This window comes from Arachis stenosperma, chromosome 3 (assembly GCF_014773155.1).
Source record: "Arachis stenosperma cultivar V10309 chromosome 3, arast.V10309.gnm1.PFL2, whole genome shotgun sequence".
NCBI classification, from domain to species: Eukaryota; Viridiplantae; Streptophyta; class Magnoliopsida; order Fabales; family Fabaceae; genus Arachis; species Arachis stenosperma.
Window position 1 is genome coordinate 88746004 of NC_080379.1, and position 24443 is coordinate 88770446.

Here is a 24443-nt window from a genome sequence, read left to right on the forward strand (position 1 = left end):
AGACTTAGGGTGGAAATTCAAACCTCTAGATAAAAAGAGGGTGAATCCCTCTATGAAGCTTAGGAGAGATACAAGCAACTTATTAGAAGATGTCCTCCCAACATGATCTCAGACTGGACCACACTAGACATCTTCTATGATGGCCTTTCTAAGATATCCAAGATGTCATTGGATAACTCTGCTGGTGGATCACTCCACTGGAAGAAAACGCCTGAAGAGGCAAGAAAACTCATTGACATAATTGCAAACAACCAGTTTATGTACACTTCTGAAAAGACCCTATAAGTAATGGGGTACTAATAAACCACTATTTTATGATATATCTTGTGCTTAAATTGAATTATTTTATCAACTCTTCACCTACTTATTCATATAAATTTGCATGGTTTTACAATTCCTTCCTTAGGATATGACATATGAGAAAACATGTTTCCTATGCTTTAAAAAAAATCAAATTTAATTATCCTTTATTACCATTCGATGTCGTGATTTGTGTGTTGAGTACTTTCAGGTTTTATAGGGCAGGAATGACTTAAAAGATGAAAAGAAAACATACAAAAATGGAAGGAAAGCACAAATGGGAGTTTTTAGAGAAACTGGCAGCGACGCGTCTGCATGGACGACGAGATCGCGTGCTTTGCGTAAATTAGCATCGACGCGAGCGCATAAATGACGTGAACGTGTGACTCACAAAACACAACTAATGCGGATGCATGACTGACGCGACCGCGTGGAAGAGCAACACTCCAGATGTCGCGACCCACGCTGACGCGTGACCTGCGCGATCTGTAAAATTTGTAGAAGTCGGCCCTAGCGACTTCTAGGCCCTTTTTGGTCCAGATCTAAGCCCAGAGAACACAGATTAAAGGGCTATAAATGGAGGAATCCATCCATTCATCAAAAAAAGAGACACGGGATACATGATACAACATACATTCATACATAGTTTTAGGATTTAGATGTAGTTTTTAGAGAGAGAGGCTCTCTCCTCTCTCTTAGGATTAGGATTAGGACTCCTCTTAAAGGACTTAGGAATATTTTCATCTTCTTCAATCACAGGTTCAATGTTCCTTTTATTTATCTTTTCAATCTAATTTATGAACTTGTCCATGTTAGAATTGATATCTTCATTTAATATAATTTGAGGTATTTCAGACTCATGATTGCTTTCTTCTATTTATTATATAAATAATTTAGATTTTTTCCTTTTGGCTTTGGTTGATTAATTGGTAACTCTTGAGTTATCAAACTCATCGTGATTGATAATTTTTATCTTTGCTGATTAATTTAGATTCCTATAACTCTAGTCTTTCCTTGAGGAATTGACTAGGACTTTAGGTGTTAAATTAATTTGTCCACTTAACTGACCTTCATAGTTAGAGGTAGACTTAGTGGGAGCAAAAATATAATTCTCATCACCATTGATAAGGATAACTAGGATAGGACTTCCAGTTTTCATACCTTGCCAAGAGTTTTATTAGTTATTAAATTATTAATTCCTGTAATCTATTTCTCTTGTTCAAAACCTTTTCGAAACCCAAAAACAATGTTTTCCATACCCAATAATAAAACACACTTCCCTGCAATTCCTTGAGAAGATGACCCGAGGTTTGAGTACTTCAGTTTATAAATTTTATTGGGTTTGTTACTTGTGACAACCAAACATTTGTAAAAAAGAGATTCTTGTCGGTCTAGAAGCTATACTTACAACGAGAATCTATTTGTGAAAATTATAGATTGTGTTAGAGTTTCGTTCTTCAGGTACTTCAAAAGAAAAGAGTTCTTGAAGTTGACACTCTGAATGCCATATTGGCTCAGAACAAGATCTTGACCCAACAGGTCAATATGATCTCTCAGCATTTGACTGGAATGCAAGCTGCAGCTGGCAGAACTCAAAAAGCTTCTTCTGAAGTAGAAGCTTATGATCCAAACCAACCCACCATGGAAGAGGTGAATTACATGGGAGAACCCTATGAAAACACCTACAACTCCTCATGGAGGAATCATCCTAACCTTTCATGGAAGGATCAACTGAAGCCTCAGCAAGGCTTCAATAACAATCAAGGTGGAAGAACCCATAATAGGTTCAACAACAGAGCACCATTCCCATCTCCTCAAGGGAATATAGAGACCCCTAAACAGAGCCTTTCTGACTTAGTTACTATAGTCTCCAACCTTTCTAAGACAACTCATAGTTTCATAACTGAAACAAGGTTCTCCATAAGAAACTTGGAGGTACAAGTTGGTCAGTTGAGCAAGAGGATCCCTGAGACTCCTCCTAACACGCTTCCTAGTAATACTGAGGTGAACCCAAAAGAAGAGTGCAAGGCCATCACCACAGAGGCTGAGGCCGAATCTAGAGAAATTGGGACGACATTAAACGCTAGTGAGGAATATCTCACTAGGCGTTCAAGGCACAAAATGGCTAAGAGACTGGCGCTGAACGCTAGTGAGGAAGCCCTTATTGGGCGTTCAACGCCTAGCTTGGCACCAGAGCTAGCATTGAATGCCAGTGAAGAAGCCCTCACTGGGTGTTCAACACCCAAACAGACAAGGAAGCGAGCGTTGAACGCCAGCAAGGACACCCCTGCTGGGCGTTCAATGCCCAAAAAGGTAAGGGAACTAGCGTTTAACCCCAGTAAAGGCACACATGATGTGCGTTCAATGCCCAAAGAGCCACCAAAGCTGGCATTGAATGCCAGTGATGGAACACCTCCCAAATGTTCCTTACCTATTGAAGTTATCCACATCCAAGAGCTAAAGGAAGCCAAGGCTCATATAGAGACCATAGAGGTTCTTTTCCATGCACTCCTGCAGTGCATGAGTTCTGATGACTACTCATCCTCTGATGAGGATGAGAACACAAGGGAAGAGCAAGTTACTCGGTACCTAAGAGCACTCATGAAGCTGAATGCCAAGATATTTGGTACAAAGCCTTTAGAGGAAGAACCTCTACTGCTTACCAAAGAGCTAAATGCTTTGGTTCAGCAGAAGCTGCCTCAGAAGCTTTTAGATAGCGGATGCTTATTCATTCCATACACCATAGGCACCATGACCTTTGAGAAGGTTCTGTATGTCCTAGGGTCAAGTATAAACCTCATGGCACTCTCAGTAATAGAGAAGTTTGGAATCTTTGAGGTACAAGCTGCAAACATCTCATTAGAGATGGCAGACAAGTCAATGAAGAGGCCATATGGCTTAGTAGAGGATGTCTTGGTAAAGCTTTAAGACCACTACATCCCTGCAAACTTCATAGTCTTGGATATAGGAGAGGATGAGGATGAATCTATCATCCCCGAAAGACCTTTCCTAACCACTCCAAATGCCATGATCAATGTGGCAAAGGCAGAAATAATTTTTCAACTAGGAGAAGACTATATATTGTTCTAGATGTCCAACCCTAACTCTCCTTCTGAAAAAAGAGAGATAACTGTGCAACACTTAGTGTTCCAACAATCTCATTCAGTGCAGAGCTTTACTAAGCCCCCAAACATCAATTCTAAGTTTGGTGTTGGGCAGCCATTAACAAGCACTAAGAACAAAGGTACTAGGAAGAAAGTACCTAAAGGTTGGAGGGACAAGAAAGTCCTCATTGAAGGCCTCTCACCTGGCCTGAGAGTTGTGTTCACCAAGAAACCAGTCATACCACATACAGTGAGTCGTGTCCTGTCTCTAGAGCATGTGAAGCTCATTCATGAGAAGACAGGAAGAAATTTCACTGTAAGGGACAAAATTCTGAGCCCATACTCACCTCCATAAGGAGCTAACCGTCAAGCTAATGACGTTAAAGAAGGGCTTGTTGGGAGGCAACCCAACCCTGATTATTTATTTCTATTTCCTTTAAGTCCTTAATACTATTTTTCTTTAAGTTATTTCTTTAGGTTCATGATCATGTGCAGCAGTCAGAACAGAGATTGAAATGTTCAGCAGTGAAAATAGAACACTCTGGATGGAGTGTTGCTAGCATTGAATGCCATCCAGGGAGTAGACCCTGGGTGTTCAAATGCCAAAGCAGAGGGCAGGGAATATGAATTCCCTAGTCCCTCAAGACCAGTGGGTCCCACATAATCTCCACCTACAACACCCTCTTCTACTATATTCTTTCCCATTGTTCATATTCGCTCGAGGACGAGCAAAACTCTTAAGTTTGGTGTTGCAAAAACTTTGCTTTTTTACTTCTACCACTCCTAAGTATGGCACCAAAGACTGGTGAAACCTCAAGGAAGAGGAAGGGAAAGGCACTTGCCTCCACTTCCCTCACCACTTTTGTCACCTATGCAATTCAGCTGGAATTGTCATAGAAGAGGAGAAGTTAACCAACACTAAAAGAAGGATGGAGCATGTTAAAGAGCCAGCAGATGGACAACAGTAAGAGCATGTGGAGCTGCCTCAATAGAAATTCCTGAGATGCCTCAAGGGATGTATTTTCCTCCCCTAAATTATTTTGGGATCAACTAAATACGTCTCTGGGAGAGTGGAGCTCAAATGTGGAGCAACTAAGGATGGAACATCAAGAGCACTCCACCATCCTCGATGAAATGGAGAAGATCAGAAAGATATGAGGGAAGAACAACAGAGACAAAGGCGTGACATTGAAGAGATCAAGCACTACATTGGATCCTCAAAGAGGAGTAATAGCCGCCATCACTAAGGTGGATTCGTTCTCTTAATTCCCTTTTCTCATGTTGCTCTTTTCTGCTTTCTATTATGTTTTATTGTCTGTTCTCTTGTTCTTGTTGCATGATCATCTATGTCTTAAAGATATGAAATGTTCCATATATCTCTCACCTCACTTAAAAGAAAATTTTATTTGAAAAGAATTGAGAGATACATGAATTTCGAGTTTTATAATAAGAAAAGTCAATTATTCTGATGTGGTGGCATTGCTTTTGTTTTCTGAAAGTATGAATACACAGTGCATATTTGAAGTTGGAATATATGAATGTTGGCTCTTGAAAGAATGATGATAAAAGTGAAGTATTATTGGTAATTTAAAAAATCTCAAAAATTGATTCTTGAAGCAAGAAAAAGCAGCAAAAAGAAAAAGAAAAAGCATGTTGCAATAAAAGAAAAAAATAATATGCATGCGAAAAAAATAAGAAATAAATGAAAAATAAAAAGCAAAAAAAGCCAATAACCCTTTAAACCAAAAGGCAAGGGAAAAAGCATCCAAGGCTTTGAGCATCAACGGTTAGGAGGGCCTAAAGGAAACAAAATTCTGGCCTAAGCAACTCAACCTAGCTGTCCCTAACCATGTGTTTATGGTGTGAAGGTGTCAAGTGAAAAGCTTGAGACTGAGCAGTTAAAGTCATGATCCAAAGCAAAAAGAATGTGCTTAAGATAAGAACTCTGGACACCTCTATCTAGGGATTCTAGCAAAGTTAAACCACAATCTGAAAGGAATCACCCAATTAAAGTGTCTGTGGCATTTATGTATCCAGTGGTAATACTAGAAAACAAAGTGCTTAGGGCCACGGCCAAGACTCTAAAAAGATGTGTTTAAGAATAAAAAAGAACTGAACTAGGAGAGTCAATAATAACATCTGAATTCCAAGTTTCTAAAGATGCCAACACTTCTGAGTTTCAATGGATAGTGAGATGCCAAAACTATTCAGAAGCAAAAAGCTACTAAGTCCCGCTCATCTAATTGAAACTGAGCTTCATTGAAAACTCTGAGATTTATTGTATCTTACTTTTCTTTCTATCCTACTTTGTTTTTAGTTGCTTGGGAACAAGCAACAGTTTAAGTTTGGTGTTGTGATGAGCAGATATTTTATACGCTTTTTGGCATCATCTTCATATAATTTTTAGTATATTTTGTTTAAGTTTTATTAAGTTTTCATGGTTTTGGGGTGTTAAATTCACATTCTTAGATTCTACTATGAGTTTGTGTGTTTTTATACAATTTCAGGTATTTTCTGGCTGAAATTGAGGAGTTGGAGCAAAAGTCTGATTCAGAGACAGAGAAAGTGCTGCAGATGTTGTCTAGATCTGACCTCCTTGCACTCGAAAGAGCTTTTCTGGAGCTACAGACATCCAAATGGAGCATTCTCAACGGCTATCAAAAGCTAACATCCAGAGCTTTCCATAAATATATAATCATTTATACTTTTTTCAGAATAGAAGGCCCGAAACTGGCATTCAACGCTAGCCATCTACCCTAGTCCAGGCATCCAGTGCCCACCAAGGGGAGACCTGCGTCCAAACACCCAAAGAGGTGCCCCTAGCCAGCATTCAATGCCCTAAAGCCTTCCTAGCACATGGATCTCAATCAAGCTCAGCCTAAACACTCACCAAGTGGGCCCAAGAAGTTGAGTTTAGCACTGAAAGTCTGTTTTTCCCTTCTTATGTAATCCTTAGTCATTAGTTTTGTATTTAAGGGATATTTTACATAATCTTAGGAGACTTTTATCAATGTTTTATCCTAACTAACAAGCATGCATCAAGATAACTACAACTAAAAGCACATATGAATAAGAGATATGAAATGAAAATGTGAAAACTAGGAAACCAAGACTAATAAAGGTGAATGACAATCAATCAATATAAAGACCTTGGCTAGGAGTAAGAGTTGGAGTTCCTATCCTCATTATCATTACCAATTATGATGGAAATTGTCTATTGCTTTCACTTAGTTATCCTCTAACAAATGAACGAAAGTAAAGTGAATACAATTAACTTGAGTTCACAAGTCCTAATCAACTCCTAGTGAAAGACTAGCTTTAGTGAAGTTCAAGCTAACTAGCACCTTCCAATTACCAATCCACATTAGGTTTTGACAATTCCAGAGTTTCCAATACTCAACCCCAATGCCAAGAGTATAAATTTACTCCATAATCATAAGATGCATTTTCACAAACACCTTATGTGCACTAAAAGAAAATATTATAAAATTGAGAAATAAATCCAAATCAAAGCTACCCACTAATAATAATTGCTAATAACAACCCAAATAACACCAATGAACATGAAAGGAAACTCAATGCATTCATAGAAATTAATTCCAACAAGATCCAAATTCAAAACTCAAAATAACTAAAGTTGCAAGAGTGCTAAGTAAAATTAAAGATTAGAAACTACTATTAAAGCAACAAGAACTGAAATTAAAATGGATCTAATTCATGGATTCAAGTAAAAATGAACAAAGAACACTAAAACCTAGAGAGAAGTAGGAGTTTCTTTCTCTAGAATTAAAAACTCAAAATAACTAGACTAATGGCATGTATGTCCTATCCTCTTTCACTCCCAGCCTCTAATCTGTAGAATGGGCTTGAACTGGGCCAGAAGGAGCTCTGAAATCACCCCATCATATTCCCTTTAGTGAGGCACATGCCTCTTGTCACGCATATGCGTCAGCCACACGTACGCGTCGGTCGATTGTTGCACCTGGTCACGCGTACGCGTCAGTTACGTATACGCGTTGATACCAGTTTCTCGATTCTCCTATTTCTTGTGTTACTTCCACTTTTGCATGCTTCCTTTCCATCCTCTAAGCCATTCCTATCCTATAAAATTTGAAATCACTTAACACATAGATCACGGCATCGAATGACAATAAGAGAGGATTAAGAATTAGCATTTTTAAGGTCAAAGAAGCATGTTTTGAACCATTACACACAATTAGGAAGAAATCATAAAAACATGTATTTTATATGAATAAGTGTGACAAGAGTTTACAAAATCCACTCAATTCAATCCAAAATAAACCATAAAATTGTGGTTTGTCAAGCGGCCTTTCTCGCACAATCCTCAACAACTCTACTCTTACTCACCAGTTTAGAGAAGATTCTGACCTCCATCGGTCCACAACACTCAATATATCACTCCAAAGTCTACCCTAACACATTTCCATTCCTTGTAAATTTATGGAGCACCCTAACACACCCGAGAAAACCTACATAACTCCTCGAATAATCTGGTATACTCAACCACCATCATAGAACCCAACTTCAGCTGCATAAGCTCCAATTCCTTGGCCGCCCTCACTGAACTCAGAAAATATTTCTTATAGAACTCGACTCTAAAAGTGTCCCAAGCTATCATGGCATCGCCTTGCGATAATAGACGTCGAGCTCCCTGCCACCAGAATTGTGCTTTCCCTATTAACTGATAAGTCGCGAATTCGACATATTGGTCTTCAGGTATGTGTTGCGCTTGTAAGCCTCTTTCCATAGCCAAAAACCAATTGTCCGCCTCAGTAGGATACGTCGTTTGGCAGAAAGCAGGTGGATTCACCTTCAGGAATGTTGCTAAATTCATCGACCCATTACCACCGTTACTATCATTCCCATTACAAACTTGATTCCCTAATACCTCAATCGTGGCCTGCATAGAAGCAGCCATGTTTTCTAAATCGGTCATGAAGTTTACTGGGTTATTTTTAGTTGTTTTGGGTTCCTCATTTACTCTTCAACCTCTTCCTCATCCACGTCCGCACCCAGGAGACGCCTTTTGGTTTCTGTTCACACCAAAAAATTGATATCAAGGTGATGGGTCTCAGTACCTCAAGTCTAGTGCATCAAAATCCCAAATGCATACTCATGAAGAAGTATGCTACATTTATCAGATAGATAATCCTAAATAGCATATACACACACCCAGAGTATGCTTATAAGTATAGTCAGTCCATCCCTCAGGCTCTACAGGAACGAACTACTCTGATACGATAATACAATACCCTACCACACAGAACTTTACGCTTAAGTTTGTAAATCAGAGATGCTGAGGTATTACGACCTCTAGAAGTAAAATACATACATAGCCATATAGGAAAAGAAATTTAACTAGGAGCCTTGAAGAAAAGTTGAGTAAAACAAAATTCAAAAAATCATATCACACTCAAAACGGAAAAGCATATAAGGGGTCGATAACAACGCACAAAAAGGAAAATATACATATGATATAGAATGCCAAAGATACAATAACAAACTCCTGACTCGACCTGTGAAGAAAAGGCCGGTCAGAGTATATTTATACATATATACAACCCCAAAGTGTTTTCTTAAAGATATAATACAAGTCCTATTTCTCCGGATTCAACCTCTAAGAGGAACAAAATATAATTTATGTACATGGTGGAGAATACTACTAATATACATATACAAAACACAAAATACAGAATTTTCCAAAGGTAGATCTTCGGATCACAAGAGTCCCTAGCACGCTCAACGTGGTGTCTCACGTCCTACATCTGAAAATAACAATATGTATATAGAATGAGAACCGAGGGTTCTCAGTATAGTAAAGGTGCCCATATAGATAATAAATAATATCCTGGAAAGCCAAAGGTATTTCAAAACTCCAATAACACATATTTGTATCCTAAAGTTTTCTCTAAACCAAGAGTATGGTGTTTATATATAAGGCTTCTAATCTAACTCTTCATGTTCGTTCTCAGCAATCCTCCAAACTCTAGTTGGAACAACCCTTAGCGCCTCCTCCACCCCCAAAGGGATCTCTCAGAAACAAACACAAGTAAGACAAAGAATGGAAAACACAATTATAGAGACAGATATAGTAATTAGGTCAAGTAACAGTTAGTTACAGTTAAGCAAATAGGCAAGCCAAAATAAATGCATACTCAAACAAAATATACAAGTGCATAGGATGCATGTTTGCCCTATGGCTGATGAGTCCCATCTGTCGGTTATCCAGCCAAACCCAACATGTCCAGTAGCGAACCCTGGACAATCCCTGTGTGCGCGCAGCCCCAAGAGTCTATGCATATACATATATATATATATATATATATATATATATATCATCAATCATTTATTATCTCCTTGGGGGAATCTAGGGAGTTAAAGTGTCTGGTAACATTTTGCAATGAAAGATCAACAGAGTAATGAGTCTCAACTTGGAGCAAGTGGTGGCAAGCCACTGGATCTACCCAACAAAACTCGTATCTCAGATAATATAATCCATATGCCAGATGGATCCTTTATATCATCAATATTATCATCACAATTCATCAACATCACCATCAACCTTAGTCATAACTCATACAATCACAATTCATCATTATCACGATCATCCTTATCCACATTTCAATGAACTTTACCCATGCCTCATTAATTCAACTATTCACTTCACAAATCTCCCTCAGTTTGGTTCACTCTACTTCATAAGCCTAACACTAGCTAACATACCTTAAATAGAGTTTACAGAAGTTTGGAAAGCTAGAGAAATGGTTTAAAACTCAAAAATTGCAATTTTTTTAAAAATAAGGGTCATGCATACGCATGCCCATTTCCCCGTACGCATGAATGTTAAAATTGCATTGTCGCGTATGCGAGCTTATGGGGCAGAAATAGGTTCCTGCATATGCAAGCCATCATTCGTGTATGCATAAGTGTAAATGAAGCAGTTTCATGTATGCATGCAAGTGTCGCGTATGCATGAGTACTGGCAGAGGCTCAGACTCGCGTATGCACGCACTGTCCGCATATGCTTGTCCTCAAATTTTCAGAAAAAAACTGTTTTGCTGCAGAATTTAGCTTGTTACACCAAACTTCAAACGTGCCTAACTTCTTCGTTAAAAATCATTTTTCATCCATTCCTCAAACTTATAAACTATTCGGATCCAACTTTCATTCAATACAGGTTTTACAAAATTTAGGGGTCCAGATACCAAGTTATGGTCCGTTGAAGTTCGTCAAAAACATATTTTTACCAAAATTTGCAAAGTCCTCTAATTTTTAAACTATCAAACCAAAACCATACCAATTATTCACACACACTATCACATACCTTTTATTCACATCATCATCATTCCAACACCTGAATATACCAACTCATCCAAACAATTTTACATGTGATTCGACTAATTCCATCGAATACAACCATTCAAAATATTCAAGCCTATCTTATGGCAACTAGCCTAAGTTTTTGTATAACATCATAGATTAACTACAGGAAACAAAACCCATACCTTAGCTGATTTTCTCCCAAGCCACAAAACACCTCAAGACCTCATTTTCACAAGTTTTCAAGCCTCCAAAGTCCACTTGACAGGCTTCTAACCACTAGAGTTCCAATTCAAACACTTTACTTCATCAATTAGACATCAACTTCACATATATTCAACCTAATTTCATATTATTTCATACACAAACACAATTTCAATACCCTAATCTCATAGAATTGGAAAATTCAAAAGGGATCATGGTTACTTACCTTTACCCACTGAGCAATTGAACAAAACTCAGCTATAACTCGCTCTAGAGTACCCCTAAACCATTAAAATTATACAATTCTCAATACCCATAAACCAAAATGGTGAAATTGAAAAGAGATAAAGGCTGGGTGAGAAATCTCAAATTTCTTACCACTTTGTTCGGATGGATTCGAAGAGCTCAACGAGATGGTCATGTGGCCGCAAACGATGCAGCGATCAGTGCTCTGGATTGAAAGTTACAGAGAAAAAAAGATTATGTTAGGATGGAGGTTAGGGCTTTGCATTTTGCTTCTCTTCCTCAACGTCAGTTTCATGAATGAAGGCAAGGTGTGGCTGTTATGAGGTTATATATGTTGGGTCTTGGCCCAATACGGGACCGGTTCAGCCCGTTGGCCAGATTTTAGGGCAAAATTTTTAAAATTAGTGTTTTAATTCATATTTTAAATATTTTTGCTTCTTTAAATTAAAAAAATTTAATTTTCTAATTTCTTTAGCACATAATTATTTTATTAGTTAATTATTTATTGATTAAACGGGTTTTACAAATACAACATGTTTGGCTTTCGGCCACAAATATAACATACTTTGCAAAAATAATTTTAAAATTCTTCAAGTTATTTATACACATACAATCTTGTAGAATACACACACTTGAAATAATCTGCCTTCCACGAGTCCTTATTGAGTTTAATTTCAAACTACATACATGTACATATATATAGTGAGAATTTAAAATTCTCAGTAGATATGACAATTTTTTATTTATGTTAGTTTCAGCCGTTCGTCACGAAAAATATCGTAGCTATCACAGACATATAAAAATAATTCTTTAATGCAATGTAAATGTGTTATATGCTATCTTTTTTTTTTACCTTTTTCATTTGTTTGTCTCACGCATAAAATGCCCTTCTAAAAAATTATCATCTCTTGTTATATTTTATAACATCATGATAACAAAACAGAAATTATAATATACCAACTAACGTATCTTGTCTTTTTAACGGGTGGTAGTCCATCTTTTAAATAATATAATAAATAAATAATAATAACCACAACCAATAATAATAACGCTAAATATAGTAATAATAACATATAAAATTTAAATAGATATGATAATAACATTAGTAATTATAATAACATCATTAGCAATGTTAATAATATTAATAATAATAATAATAATAATAATAATAATAATAATAATAATAATAAATTACAACAATAATAATAATACACTACAACAAAACTTAATTACAGCGACCATTTAAGGGAAGCGGTCAAATAGAACCACCGTCGCTACAATCCCTATTTTCACATACCAGCGGTAAAACGCAACCGCCTTTGAAGCACAAATCCGACGGCGGCCATCACGTTCGCTCCACAGCAGTTTATTAAATTCGCGCCATTACCTGCTTAAACTGCCTAATTCCTCTTTTGTCCGCACTTCTTGCTAGCTCCATTACCCACTACTTACCCCAATTTTTCATTCTTCCCAAACCTAGAGCACCCAGAACCCCAATTGCAGTGAAAAGAAAATCTTCGTGCAAAATAAAAATCTGCAACGAATCATTGCTTAGCAAAACTATACGCATTTGTTCTTGTCCCTGGTAAGCTAATTGTGTTTTTTTTTGTTCTTTTCTAATTCAATTTTATGCTTCTTCTAGTTAACAATCACTGATAACCCATTATCTTTTTCTCTAGTTGTTTCTCCTTCTTGTTCATCACTCTGAACGCACGAATTTCTCTCATAGAAGTGCAAATTTTTTCAATTGAAGGTTACTCTATCTCTTTCTCTATTAGGATTTTCTTCCCTCTCTATTTTTCTTACGCACAGTTTTTTATGGAAAATTTAATGTGTAATTTTAGAAATTGTTATATATAATATGATCACATAAGATTTTGATTGAAAAATGTTGATTAATTCTATAGTTTCTCATAAATTAAGATAGAGTAATGTCAAATATGAAAATATAATATTTTGTTGCAAGAATAACCCAAAAAATAATGAATTGAAATTGTGTAAGTGCAACAAAGCATGTAACTTGAGCATATACCTTCTGTGTTTGTTGTGGAGTTTGAGACACAAGTGAGGGGACACTAATGCCAGAATGGGAGAGAGTAAGGTAAGAAATTAGGTAGTAGAGGAAAGACAGAGTGAAGTGGAAAAAGGTAAGAGTTACAAGCTCTGCTTTTGTGGCAATAATACAATTAAAATTTTTAACAAAATGATCAGATTATTCCTTCCCATTTTGAGATAATGATTTGGAGATTTTGAAGAATCAAAAATTCACACACCAAACTACACAGAAATTGAAGTATAACTATACTTTAATTTGATAATATAGGCCTACTGATTATTCCAAAAGCTCTTACAACTCACAAATTTTTTCAATACTATAACCATACATGATTTGTTTCATTGGGAAATTTCTAACATAGAAGATGTAGTGTCTTAGCAGCATGATCATAAAAAACTTTCTATTATTTACAAACTTATTTTTTCTCTTTCCAGCTTTGATAATTTAAGCTCATCCTAGAAAGACTTGTTCAATTTATGTTCCTGTGAAATTGAAAGAAAGAACATGATAGTTAGCAATTATTTAGTTTACACTCCCAAAATGCAACAAAATCTAATAATACTGAAGTGCTAAATATAGACCCTGGTATTTTAGTTGAATGTTTGCCAATTTATTGTGTTCTTGCTCCAATTTCAACTTCAATTTTTGTATCTCATGATTATGTAGAACAGCTGTTGTGGGACTATCTTTTTCCTCTGTCAAATCCGCAAGCTCCTAGAAGTCATTCATACAATGTCGCACAAAACAAATAAGCCTGGGATTACATTATCTTTGAAAGGAGATCTTATTCTGATGCTTTTTTGTTCGTATTAGGAGTTCACAAGAGCTGGAGCATGTGGAGCTACATGACGAGGAAGAAGACGACAAGCCAATTTTTTTTTTTTAACTGATGAATGGGGAGAATTTTTTGCAAAAGCTGAAGCAAGGAAGAAACAAGGTTAGCAAATTTTTTCTCAGCACTCTCATGTTAATACAGACTTTTAATATATATCTTCTTATATAGATACTTACGCAAAGAGATGTAGTGCAGTTTGTGTGTTGATATGTTTAGGATTATGTGTACTTTATTCTCAAATCTTAAGTGAACCTGTGACAGTTAAGAAATTGAGCAAGTCATTCAGCCTGCATACTGTTTTCTTCTTTGTATTTGTCTCAAATATGTTTTTGAGTCAAAATTCATAAGATGAAATCAAGTGTGGTGTTGCTAAAATTGAAAAAATTGGATGGAAAGATTAGGACTAATGAACCCCTTATCACTAATGCACCTAGAGCATGTTTTATAATCTCTATAAACAGTTTTTTGAAACAATCTAGTAGTTTGGCAAGTAAAAAGATAGATTTTTAAGTTACGAAATAGTTTATAAGTATAAATCTTTTTTTGAAGTATAAATTTTTTTTAGGTTTATGATTGTAAGTAAAAGCTGGTTATTGTTTCAGAAATGTTGCTTTTACCAAATGGATCCTAAGTACTAAATAATGTAACAAAGAAAGCAACGTCTTCCAAGAATTTCTTCCAAGAAAGCAACAGTATATTTATTCTTATTCTAATTAGTCTTGGATAAAAGGTAAATCTTATAAGGTTTTTTTTATTATTGATCTAGATTACATTATTCTCTTTAGAGTTACAACCTAAGCCAATATTTTCAGCTTAATACATAATTAGCTTTTTCTTACAAATATCAAAATCAATTCTATATCCCTATTTTAATTTCAATTCCAAACACTTTGCTATGTATGTAAATTATGGAAATTAAATCTCTTGATTTGACTGAATATGAAATCAATGTTAAAGACTTAACTCAAATTAAATTAGTTGAGGTTGAACTTGTAATTTTTGAATTTTAATAATTTGGATGAAAATAGAAAAAAAAGAAAATGATATCTCAGTGGTTCGGCAGTTTGACAAGGACTACAAATATTGTGATCATCAATAGTTTAATAAGGATGAACTTAAATTGTAAAAAAATGGCCTTTTTTATTTGATATTTTGTTCAATTATTGTCTTGTCATTACCTTTTTGAAATTATTGATAAGAAAAAATATCATCAACAGTGTGAATACCACAATTTGGGTGCATGTTGTTATGGTGGCATCAATGTGTATTATCACACAACATAATTATGGGATGGATTGTGTTCAAAGGACGAAGTTGCAGAAAAAACCATATGTAATTGCATTTATCTTTATCATTAATGCTCTAAAAAGAAAAGACAAGAGAGTTTTTACTAGAGTTGAAATGTATCTAATTAGTCATAAGAAGAATGATGGATCTTTTGTTAATGATGAGGCTAGAGAGAAAAGTGTAAGCACTTTCACTTTATTTTGGCTTTGTTTGTTAATGAAGATGGAGATTATTCTAATGATGATGCATTTCTCAAATTTTTATCATAGGAACAATTAGCTTTGCTTCAAGCTAATGGGAGTTCTCCTACTGATGATGCATATATCAAGTTATTTAGAAAAGAACACCCGGGTCATGTTAGAGGTATAGGATTTGGTGTTTGTCCATCCCAAGTCATGAAATCTGCTAATAGCTTTGGACGGGTATCTTTTTCATGCAATCATGACTTTGATATGGCTAAAGTTCGCTCCATGAAAGTAGAATTACAAGAGAATAAAGTAACAATTTCCTTATTACAAGTCCAGGTGACATATTTCAATAATTATTGTATGGGTGGAAAAGTGCCACATGACTTTCCTATAGCTACAAATAATGGGATAAATATTATATATTGTTTTTTTCCCTGAATCTTTCCTTGTGAATGATCTAGTTATTGGTTTATGCCTTTTCATGTTAGACTTAAATTATTTAATGGTCTTTATTTTTATTCTAACATATTTTTATTTATTATTAGTCCTAGGTTGCAGACTCTCCAATGCAGACAAGGTCACCTTTTATTATTTCATGAAGTGGTTAGAGAGTTTTATGCTTGAAGTGACTGTAGACTTTTATTATAGGCTTTTAGCATAGTTAAATATTAGAAGTAAAACTCTTTTCTAATTCAATTTTAGAATTGCATTATTTGAATTTACTTTGATATGCAAATATAGGTATTAAACACTGATTGTGTTGGGTTTATGATTATGTAAGACTTATTAAATATATATTATATTTTGAAATGCAATGTTCATACTATTTTAGTAGATTTTTATATTTTATTTTGAGTTGTAGATTTTAATATTGAAGTAGTTATTTTTTTTAATAGGATCAAAACATTAGGAAATAGTTTACATATAAGTTTGTTTTTTTTTAAATGCTGCAGGTATCACGGCGGTTTAAAATCACCACAAAAATCATATTAAACGTTTCTCTAAGCTCATTTTGTGGCGGTTTAAAACGCCACAAATGTCCAACAGTCATTTCCAATTCGAGTTTTGCGGCGTTTTATGTCCAAGGTAATTTCAAATTTAAATTTTGTGGTGGTTACTAAACCGTCATCATACACCTACCCTGCCTGTTTCAAGTACATAGTGGTGGTTTCAAACAGCCGTCATTTGATGAGTGACTCTCACGGCGATTATTCCAGCAGCTCTTCAAAACCGTCGCCGCTACTATGCTGAGGGTTAACCTGACCGTGCTTTGTTCACCTCCGGGACCCAAAAATAGCAGCAGTTATAAGCACGCCAAACCTTCAAATAACCGCCGCCACTTTACTGTTTTGTTGTAGTGATAGTTTAACAATAATAATATTAATAAATAATTATATAAAGCCTTAATAAAGTAAATAAATGATAAATGACATAGAGATAAATAAATAAAAAATCAAAAGTGGTAATCTGATAAAAAAGAAATAATATTAGTAATAGTAATAATATAATTATAAATCAACCAAAATGGCGATAATTCGCACTGGACTGAGAAATTAAAGAACATATATATAATAACAATAATAATAACTTTTATAAAACTCCACATAAAAGGTACAACACATAAAATAATTAAATAGAAAAAATTAACACATTCAACAACAATAGGAGAAGAAAAAAAATGAATACACCACTCTGCAGCCAAGCCAGAAAGCCACAAACATACAAAGACATTATTCACTTTTTTTTCTTTCTTTTAGTTAAATTGGTTATTGCTTATTTGGTTGTTGCTTCAATTTATATATATCAATCACTTACTGTCATCAGTACCACGTGAGAACTATATACCTAATGATTTTGGAATCAACTAACGCATCTCCTACCCAGGGGTAATACTACGGTATAGATGTAAATCTGTACAGATATATTCAGATATTCCATTTGAATCACATATAATCATATATAGCAACACGTGGTATGAAGTGTAGCCTAGCTTGATAGAGAATATCAAAGGTGGCTCAGAACTTGCTTGAAAGCCAATATGAATAATGAGTTTGGAAGCCACTGCTTCCTTAGCTGGTAACGTGCAAAATAATGTTTTTTTTCTTTTTATGAGAAAGAGGTGGGATTATAAGAGTGAAAATTTAATATAACCAAGAACAAGAAATGGTGTTAGAATCCTATAAAAAATATTGAATTGAACTTCTTGCACTAAAATTAAATTTGCACGTGATTTGATACTCTAAAGTCATATGAAATTTTAGAATCTTTTAACTAAAAAAAAGAAAAAAATGTTTGTATTTAATACCCCATAATTCAAAAGAAAAAGAAAAAAAAGTATTAAAATTCTGTTTTTAAAATTGTTTATTTTATTATTTTAATTTTATTTTTTTTTAATTGACATTAAATTATTATAAAATTATGAAAAAAAATAATAGAGTTAAAATAATTGAAAATATAAATAAATACTCTTTTAGGATTAATTTAAAATATTAAAATATCTCTTAGCATTAAATTTATTTAATTTGAATTAAAAATTAATTTAATTACAGAAAAATAAAGCAAATTTATAATTAATTTTAAGAGGACAAAAATTTCTTTTTAAATAAAGCATATTTTGTGTAAGTATATATTTATGAAATAATATTAAAAAATTTTTATATCAAAAAATAAATATAAGTTGTATGTAAATAAACACAAAAATTTATGTTTTTTATATTATTTATCTTATTTTAATATAATATAATTTGAATTAAATAGATTTATATTATATTCAAAAATAAAAATTTAATTTTTTAATTTAAATTCTATTAAAGAGAAGGATAAATGATTGACAAAGGTAGAACCACGTGTGTTGGGGAAAAAGGCCATAGGTGAATGTGTAGTTGGTGAGAACTAAGGCAGAAGCCTAGTGGAGCATAGTAATGGTGGTGGTGAGAAAGAAATAATAGGAAAGAAATGAGGTAAAGTGAGAAAGAAGTAAAGACAAATTAACAATGACGTGGCAGCGTTGAGTATGCAAGTTGGTATTGCAGCGAGACTCGCATAGGATAAGCGGCAGTGTGTTGGTATCGTGGCGGGACGTCGACGGATTGGTATGGTGGTGGGGCTTTGACTGTCTAACATGGTAGAGGCACGATGATAGTATAACAGAGACAGGATTAAGGAGAGACAAGAGTGATGTACTGTAAAATAGCTAACTGACTTAGATAAAAAGAGAAGAGACCAAGATAAATAGATCAACTAAGTTATATTATTAGAATTATATTATTAAATCTTAGGTGTACTTAATTAAAATTATCTATTATAATTCACATAAATTAATTATCTATTTTGTAATAGATAATAAAAAGGTTGACATAATATTTTATCTAAAATAAATATAATATAAAAGATGTGAATTTTAATATTTTAGAATAACTAATAACAAATAGATAAGATTGATAATAACGATTAACAATGTCATTATTATTAATATATCATCTACACAATTTTTATAAGTAAAAAAATTAAAATCACTAATATTTTTTAATTTTTACACAACAAATTTAATTTAAAAAATTTACTTATAAAAATTTTAAATTTTAATTTTTAAAAAGATTAAAATACTTTTATAATTAATTTTTAAAAGAACAAAACAATTTTTGAAGATTGATTTTAAAAGAAAAACTAAAATACCTTTTAGTTTATTCTTAAAGGATTAAGATATCCTTTTAAGCATTAATTTAAAAAATACTAAATTATTTTTATATGATTAACTGAGGTTGATTGATTGTATTAGCAATTATGAATTTAAATTTAATATTAAAAATATTAAAATAATCTTTTATTTAATTTTAAAAGAATTAAAATAATATTTTAAGATTAATCTTACAAACATTAAAATTAACCCTTTAAAATTAAGGTTATCTAATTATATTAGACATTATAATTCAACTTTTAAGAATATTAAAATAAAGATAGAGTTTGTTCTAGGAGACTAAAACGTCATTTTGCATGAATTTAAATAATTTTATTATAATACGGTTACTGTAAAATAGTTTTACACATGCATCTAATTATATAGTAATATGTTAAAAAAATAATTACATTTTATTTTAATAGTATGAATAGCCATTAAAAATAAAGAATATAATTGAACGATTATATAAAATATTTTACATTATCATTATCAGTGTATCAAAATTAAACTTTAATTTAAAAAGATAAAAATATCATGATTTTTGATTGAATTATAAATTAGAAATTTGAATTGAAGTTTTAAAACACTAAAATACCATATCGATTATTTTAGTCAAAAGAATCATAAATCAAAATATTTTTAAAATAACTAAAAAAATTCTCTTACAAAATTAGAAGAGATTTTACAAAATAAAAAATAAAATATTAGAATTAAAATGATAAATATTTAATTAGAATATTTTAAACAACACACTTTTATGATTCTTTTGAATTCTTTTGATTACTAAACACATCTTTTAGAAATTTTTACCTTTGATAATGTCTTGAAGTTAAATCTCGGATTTTTATGTGTAGTTCATAAATAAATTTATTGAATTTTTATACTTGTTTTATTAGTGATTAAGTTTAGTTTGAGAAGACTTCACGCAATAATATCTAATATTCTTAAATTTTGTAGTGATTTGAATAATCATTTAGTTTAAAATATTTGAAAAAATAACATTTTGTAACACTATTTTATATAAAATATCATTTACAATGCACTGTTGACTATAAGTTTTAACCAAAAAATATTTACCACCTTTAATATTGATTAATAACAGCTAGCTCTGGCTAATTCGATGCCATCTATGAATCCTTCCCTCCCTTCATCTGCAGTCCTTATTGCCTTTATTCTGTGTCTTTTCTCATGAAAAATGCAATTTTAAAATTGCATAGGTGATGGCAGAAAATCCATCAAGAAATTACATAAGGTGATAGAAAGAATCCTTTAGGGTCCACTTTGTCGCCCAATCCAACCCAATAGGGTGTTCTAGCCCATGATCAGTTCAGTTGCATACTGTTCACTCAGGTGTTGTCTACCCGGGTCGGAGCGGGAGTTAGAACTTTGTTTAAATGGGTCCAAGGAAATTTCATTCACTAACGCTTTCTTACTCCCATCCCACTGCTTCATCACCTGCGATAGCAGGGACGGATACAGTTACTCGCTTACTTGATTTGCTCCCTGAATCTCATATTCAAAGATTGTTGTTCAAGCCCTTACTTCATCTGATTTGGGCAGAAGTCCGAAAGTATAAAGCCAGGAAAGTCAATAAGATTGACTGAAGACATGAAATGACATAGGATGACAGACAAAGATTGAAAGCATGAATTCTATTAAGCAAGAGGCAAGGATCGAATGGAAGTCTCTTTGATTGGTTGATCTTATTCGTTACGCTTGTCCGAAAATATAACTGATTATTACAAAATGAAGCCAAATTATTTCAAAACAAAATTATTATTTTCATAGTAAATATTTAATCAATAATTTTGTGTCAAATAAAATTATACATTTAAATACCACTTAAAAATTAAAATATTGATTTTTGTGTTTTTATCTCTAAATATAAATTATAGTTTTAATTTTTTTTATTATCACTATTTGCATAAAAACTCATACTTTTTGTAATTTTTTTACCAGAACATAAATTTAGTATTTGTTAAATGTATAACAAAAGTGTGTTATGCATATTTAAATAAGAAAATTAAAATCATTTAAGATATTCAAATTAAAATTGAATGTTTGAATTTATTTACTTTATGAAGATAAAAAACTAATTTTTTTTGTTAAATCCTGGTGAGATAAAACAAATGTTTTTTTTCCTCAAAAATAATCTTCAAATTGTCTTCAAAACAATTATTTAAGTTATATCAAAGCAAAAAAATTTAATACAACAAATAGCAGGGCAATTGTGAACAAGCCAATATTAAATTATTAATATACACTAGATTTTTGGTACAATAAATTTAATATTTTTCATTAGCTCTTAAGTAGTATTTAATGTTATTTAACTACTATGATCTTACTCTTCTCACGAAAAAAATTGATTATTATTATGTATGCAAGTCTATAAGTTAACAATGATAATTGGCTCATGTGAAGCTTTAGCCAATTTTTTTTTTTCGTGACTGAAATAAATTAAACAAAGAAAAACAAAACAAACAAAATAAGGAACTACTTAAATAGAGGAACAGTCCCGTTTAAGACTACTCTTAAACTTCTCCCAAGGTGAAAGAAGCTCCACATGCGAAAGTTGTAACTTCATCGCCATCTTTACCATAGTATCTGCCACCGTGTTTGCATCTCTCATAATCAAATGAAAGTCAACATACCAATTCTAACGCATGATATCTCTTATTTTGAGCACCAATGGATCAATAAACCTAAACCCATCTTGAGTAACAAGATTAAATGCTTCCACATAATCCGTCTCACAAATAACATCTCGTTGACCCACATCCCAAGCTAAGAGATATCATCTCCAAATAGCAAACAATTCTCCTTGAAGAATACTATTACTCTCAATCATTCCCAAACACCCCCTTCACCAACTCCCATTACAATCTCTAATAACACAAGCAAAACCAACACTATCACCCGAACCAAAATAACTAGCATCACAATTAATCTTAAAAGTACCAATGGATTGGAGATACCAAAAACCATTTAGAGTAGAGGGAATGGACATACGTTGTAATTCAAAAATATTCCTAAGCTCCATTTTTTGAAGTTAATGCCAGACAAATCACTTTTTCCGGAGGCCAAGTTTCACGGGGATTAAAGATGTCATTATTCCTTGCTCGCCATATCCACCAATGTCTCGAAAAGAACTTGAATGGATGCTCTCTGCTATGATACAAGAACCAGCTCTTCAAATTCAAAGGATGACAAGAAATATCCAACCTATGCTAGACAAGCTAAGGTTTTGGACAATCCGAATACAATATAAAACCGATTCCTGGCTAAAAAGACATCTTGGACACCTATCCGATGACGACATCCCTCTTCTAAAGCGAAAAGTTGCAGTAGGAAGAGCCTCCTTAAGACACCACCAAGCCAAAAACTTATTCTTTTTCGGAACAAGCTGATGCCAAATCCAATGCTAATTCTCCCGCTCCTCCCAACCAAACAGCTGCTTACACAACTACAAGTAACCATTGCGTGAGTCATAGACTTTGGCAGCAGACCCACTCCAATACCAACCCACTTCTGGACCTACTTGTTCATCTGGATTGTAAGAGAGAATATTACCTTTCAGATCTTGAGATAAAGGAGAATAAAGAGTATCCAAATGCCACCTACCAACCGACCAAATATCCTGTATCCGGAGATTCGAATAAAAAATGTGAACATAATCCATCTCATTAGATAACCGTCCTTCTCTTTCCAAGCTAAAAAACCAAAAATTCTGGTTCAAATCTCCAATACACCAAGCAAACCCATTCTTCAACACTTCCCAAGCCTTGCAAAGACACCTCCAAATGGGAGAGTCCTTGTTCTTAGGATAACTAAAACAGTCATATAGAGATCAGTATTTGGCATCCAACAATTAGATCCATAGCTTGTTTGGCTGCTGGAAAAAAGTCCAAACTAGCTTCTCAAGAAGAGCAATATTTACACAATAAGGATCTCTAATCCCCAAACCTCCATATTTTTTTGGAGTAACTAGTACCTTCCAACTAACAAGATTCAATCCTCTTCCATCAACTTGTCCTTTCCATAGAAAATTTCTCATCATAGACTCCAATTTACTAATGATTTCTTTAGGTAAAATAGAGACCTGCATCTGGTACGTGGGAATAGTAGCGGCAACAGAATTAACCAAGCAGAGTCTACCAGCCCGATTGAGTAAACTCCCTTTCCAGCTTGCTAGCCTACTCCGAATCTTATCCAGGACACCATTGAAAGCTGAATGAGTCACCCTAGAATGGCTAAGGGTAACTGATAAACCACTATTTCATGGTTTATCTTGTGCTCAATTGAGTAGTTTTTATCAACTCTTTACCCACTTATTCATACTATTTGCATGGTTTTACTTTTTCCTTCCGGATTTTGTGCTATGATTGAAAACATGCTTCTTTGGGCTTTAAATTTGCTATGTTTAATCCTCTCTTATTACCATTCGATGCCTTGATATGTGTGTTAAGTGATTTCAGAGATTACAGGACAGGAATGGCTTAGAGGATGGAAAGGAAGCATGCAAAAGTGAAAGGAATACAAGAAGTTGAAGAAATTGCTAAGCTGTCCAGCCTGACCTCTTCGTACTCAAACGGTCATAACTTGAGTTATAAATGTCCAAATGATGTGGTTCCAGTTGCATTAGAAAGCTAACATCTGGGCTTCAAAATGATATATAATTCACTATCATGGCCAAACATCAAAATGATGCGCACACATGAATCACGCGGACACATCGTTCTGTAGAAAAATCAGCGACCTGCAAGTGGCAAATTCGCCCCCAGCAATTTTGGGCGGCATTTTGACCCAATTTTCGCTCCAGAAAACACAGATTAGAGGCTATAAAGTGGGGGAATACATCCATTCATTCACACAACATTCATTATTCATAATTTTAGGTTTTAGATGTAGTTTCTAGAGAGAGAGGCTCTCTCCTCTCTCTTAGGATTTAGGATTTAGGATTTCTATTAGTTTTAGTCTATTTCGTCTTCAAGACTTAGGAGGTTGATGAGCGGATAATTTATACGCTTTTTGGCATTGTTTTTAGCATGTTTTTAGTATGTTTTAGTTAGTTTTTATTATATTTTTATTAGTTTTTAGTTAAAATTCACTTTTCTGGACTTTACTATGAGTTTGTGTGTTTTTCTGTGATTTCAGGTATTTTCTGGCTGAAATTGAGGGACCTGAGCAAAAATCTGATTCAGAG

General features: G+C 33.6%; 1 protein-coding gene and 1 non-coding gene across 2 annotated transcripts; both read right to left on the reverse strand.

Annotated features, from left to right (window-relative positions):
• Positions 1 to 109, reverse strand: LOC130972298 (small nucleolar RNA R71). Its single transcript, XR_009083486.1, has one exon. It is a non-coding gene; the product is annotated as a small nucleolar RNA R71 (small nucleolar RNA).
• Positions 110 to 7875: 7766 nt separating this feature from the next.
• On the reverse strand, positions 7876 to 8343 carry LOC130966366 (uncharacterized). Its single transcript, XM_057891157.1, has one exon. The coding sequence runs from the start codon at positions 8341 to 8343 to the stop codon at positions 7876 to 7878; it is 468 nt and encodes a 155-aa protein (XP_057747140.1).
• Positions 8344 to 24443: the final 16100 nt, after the last annotated feature.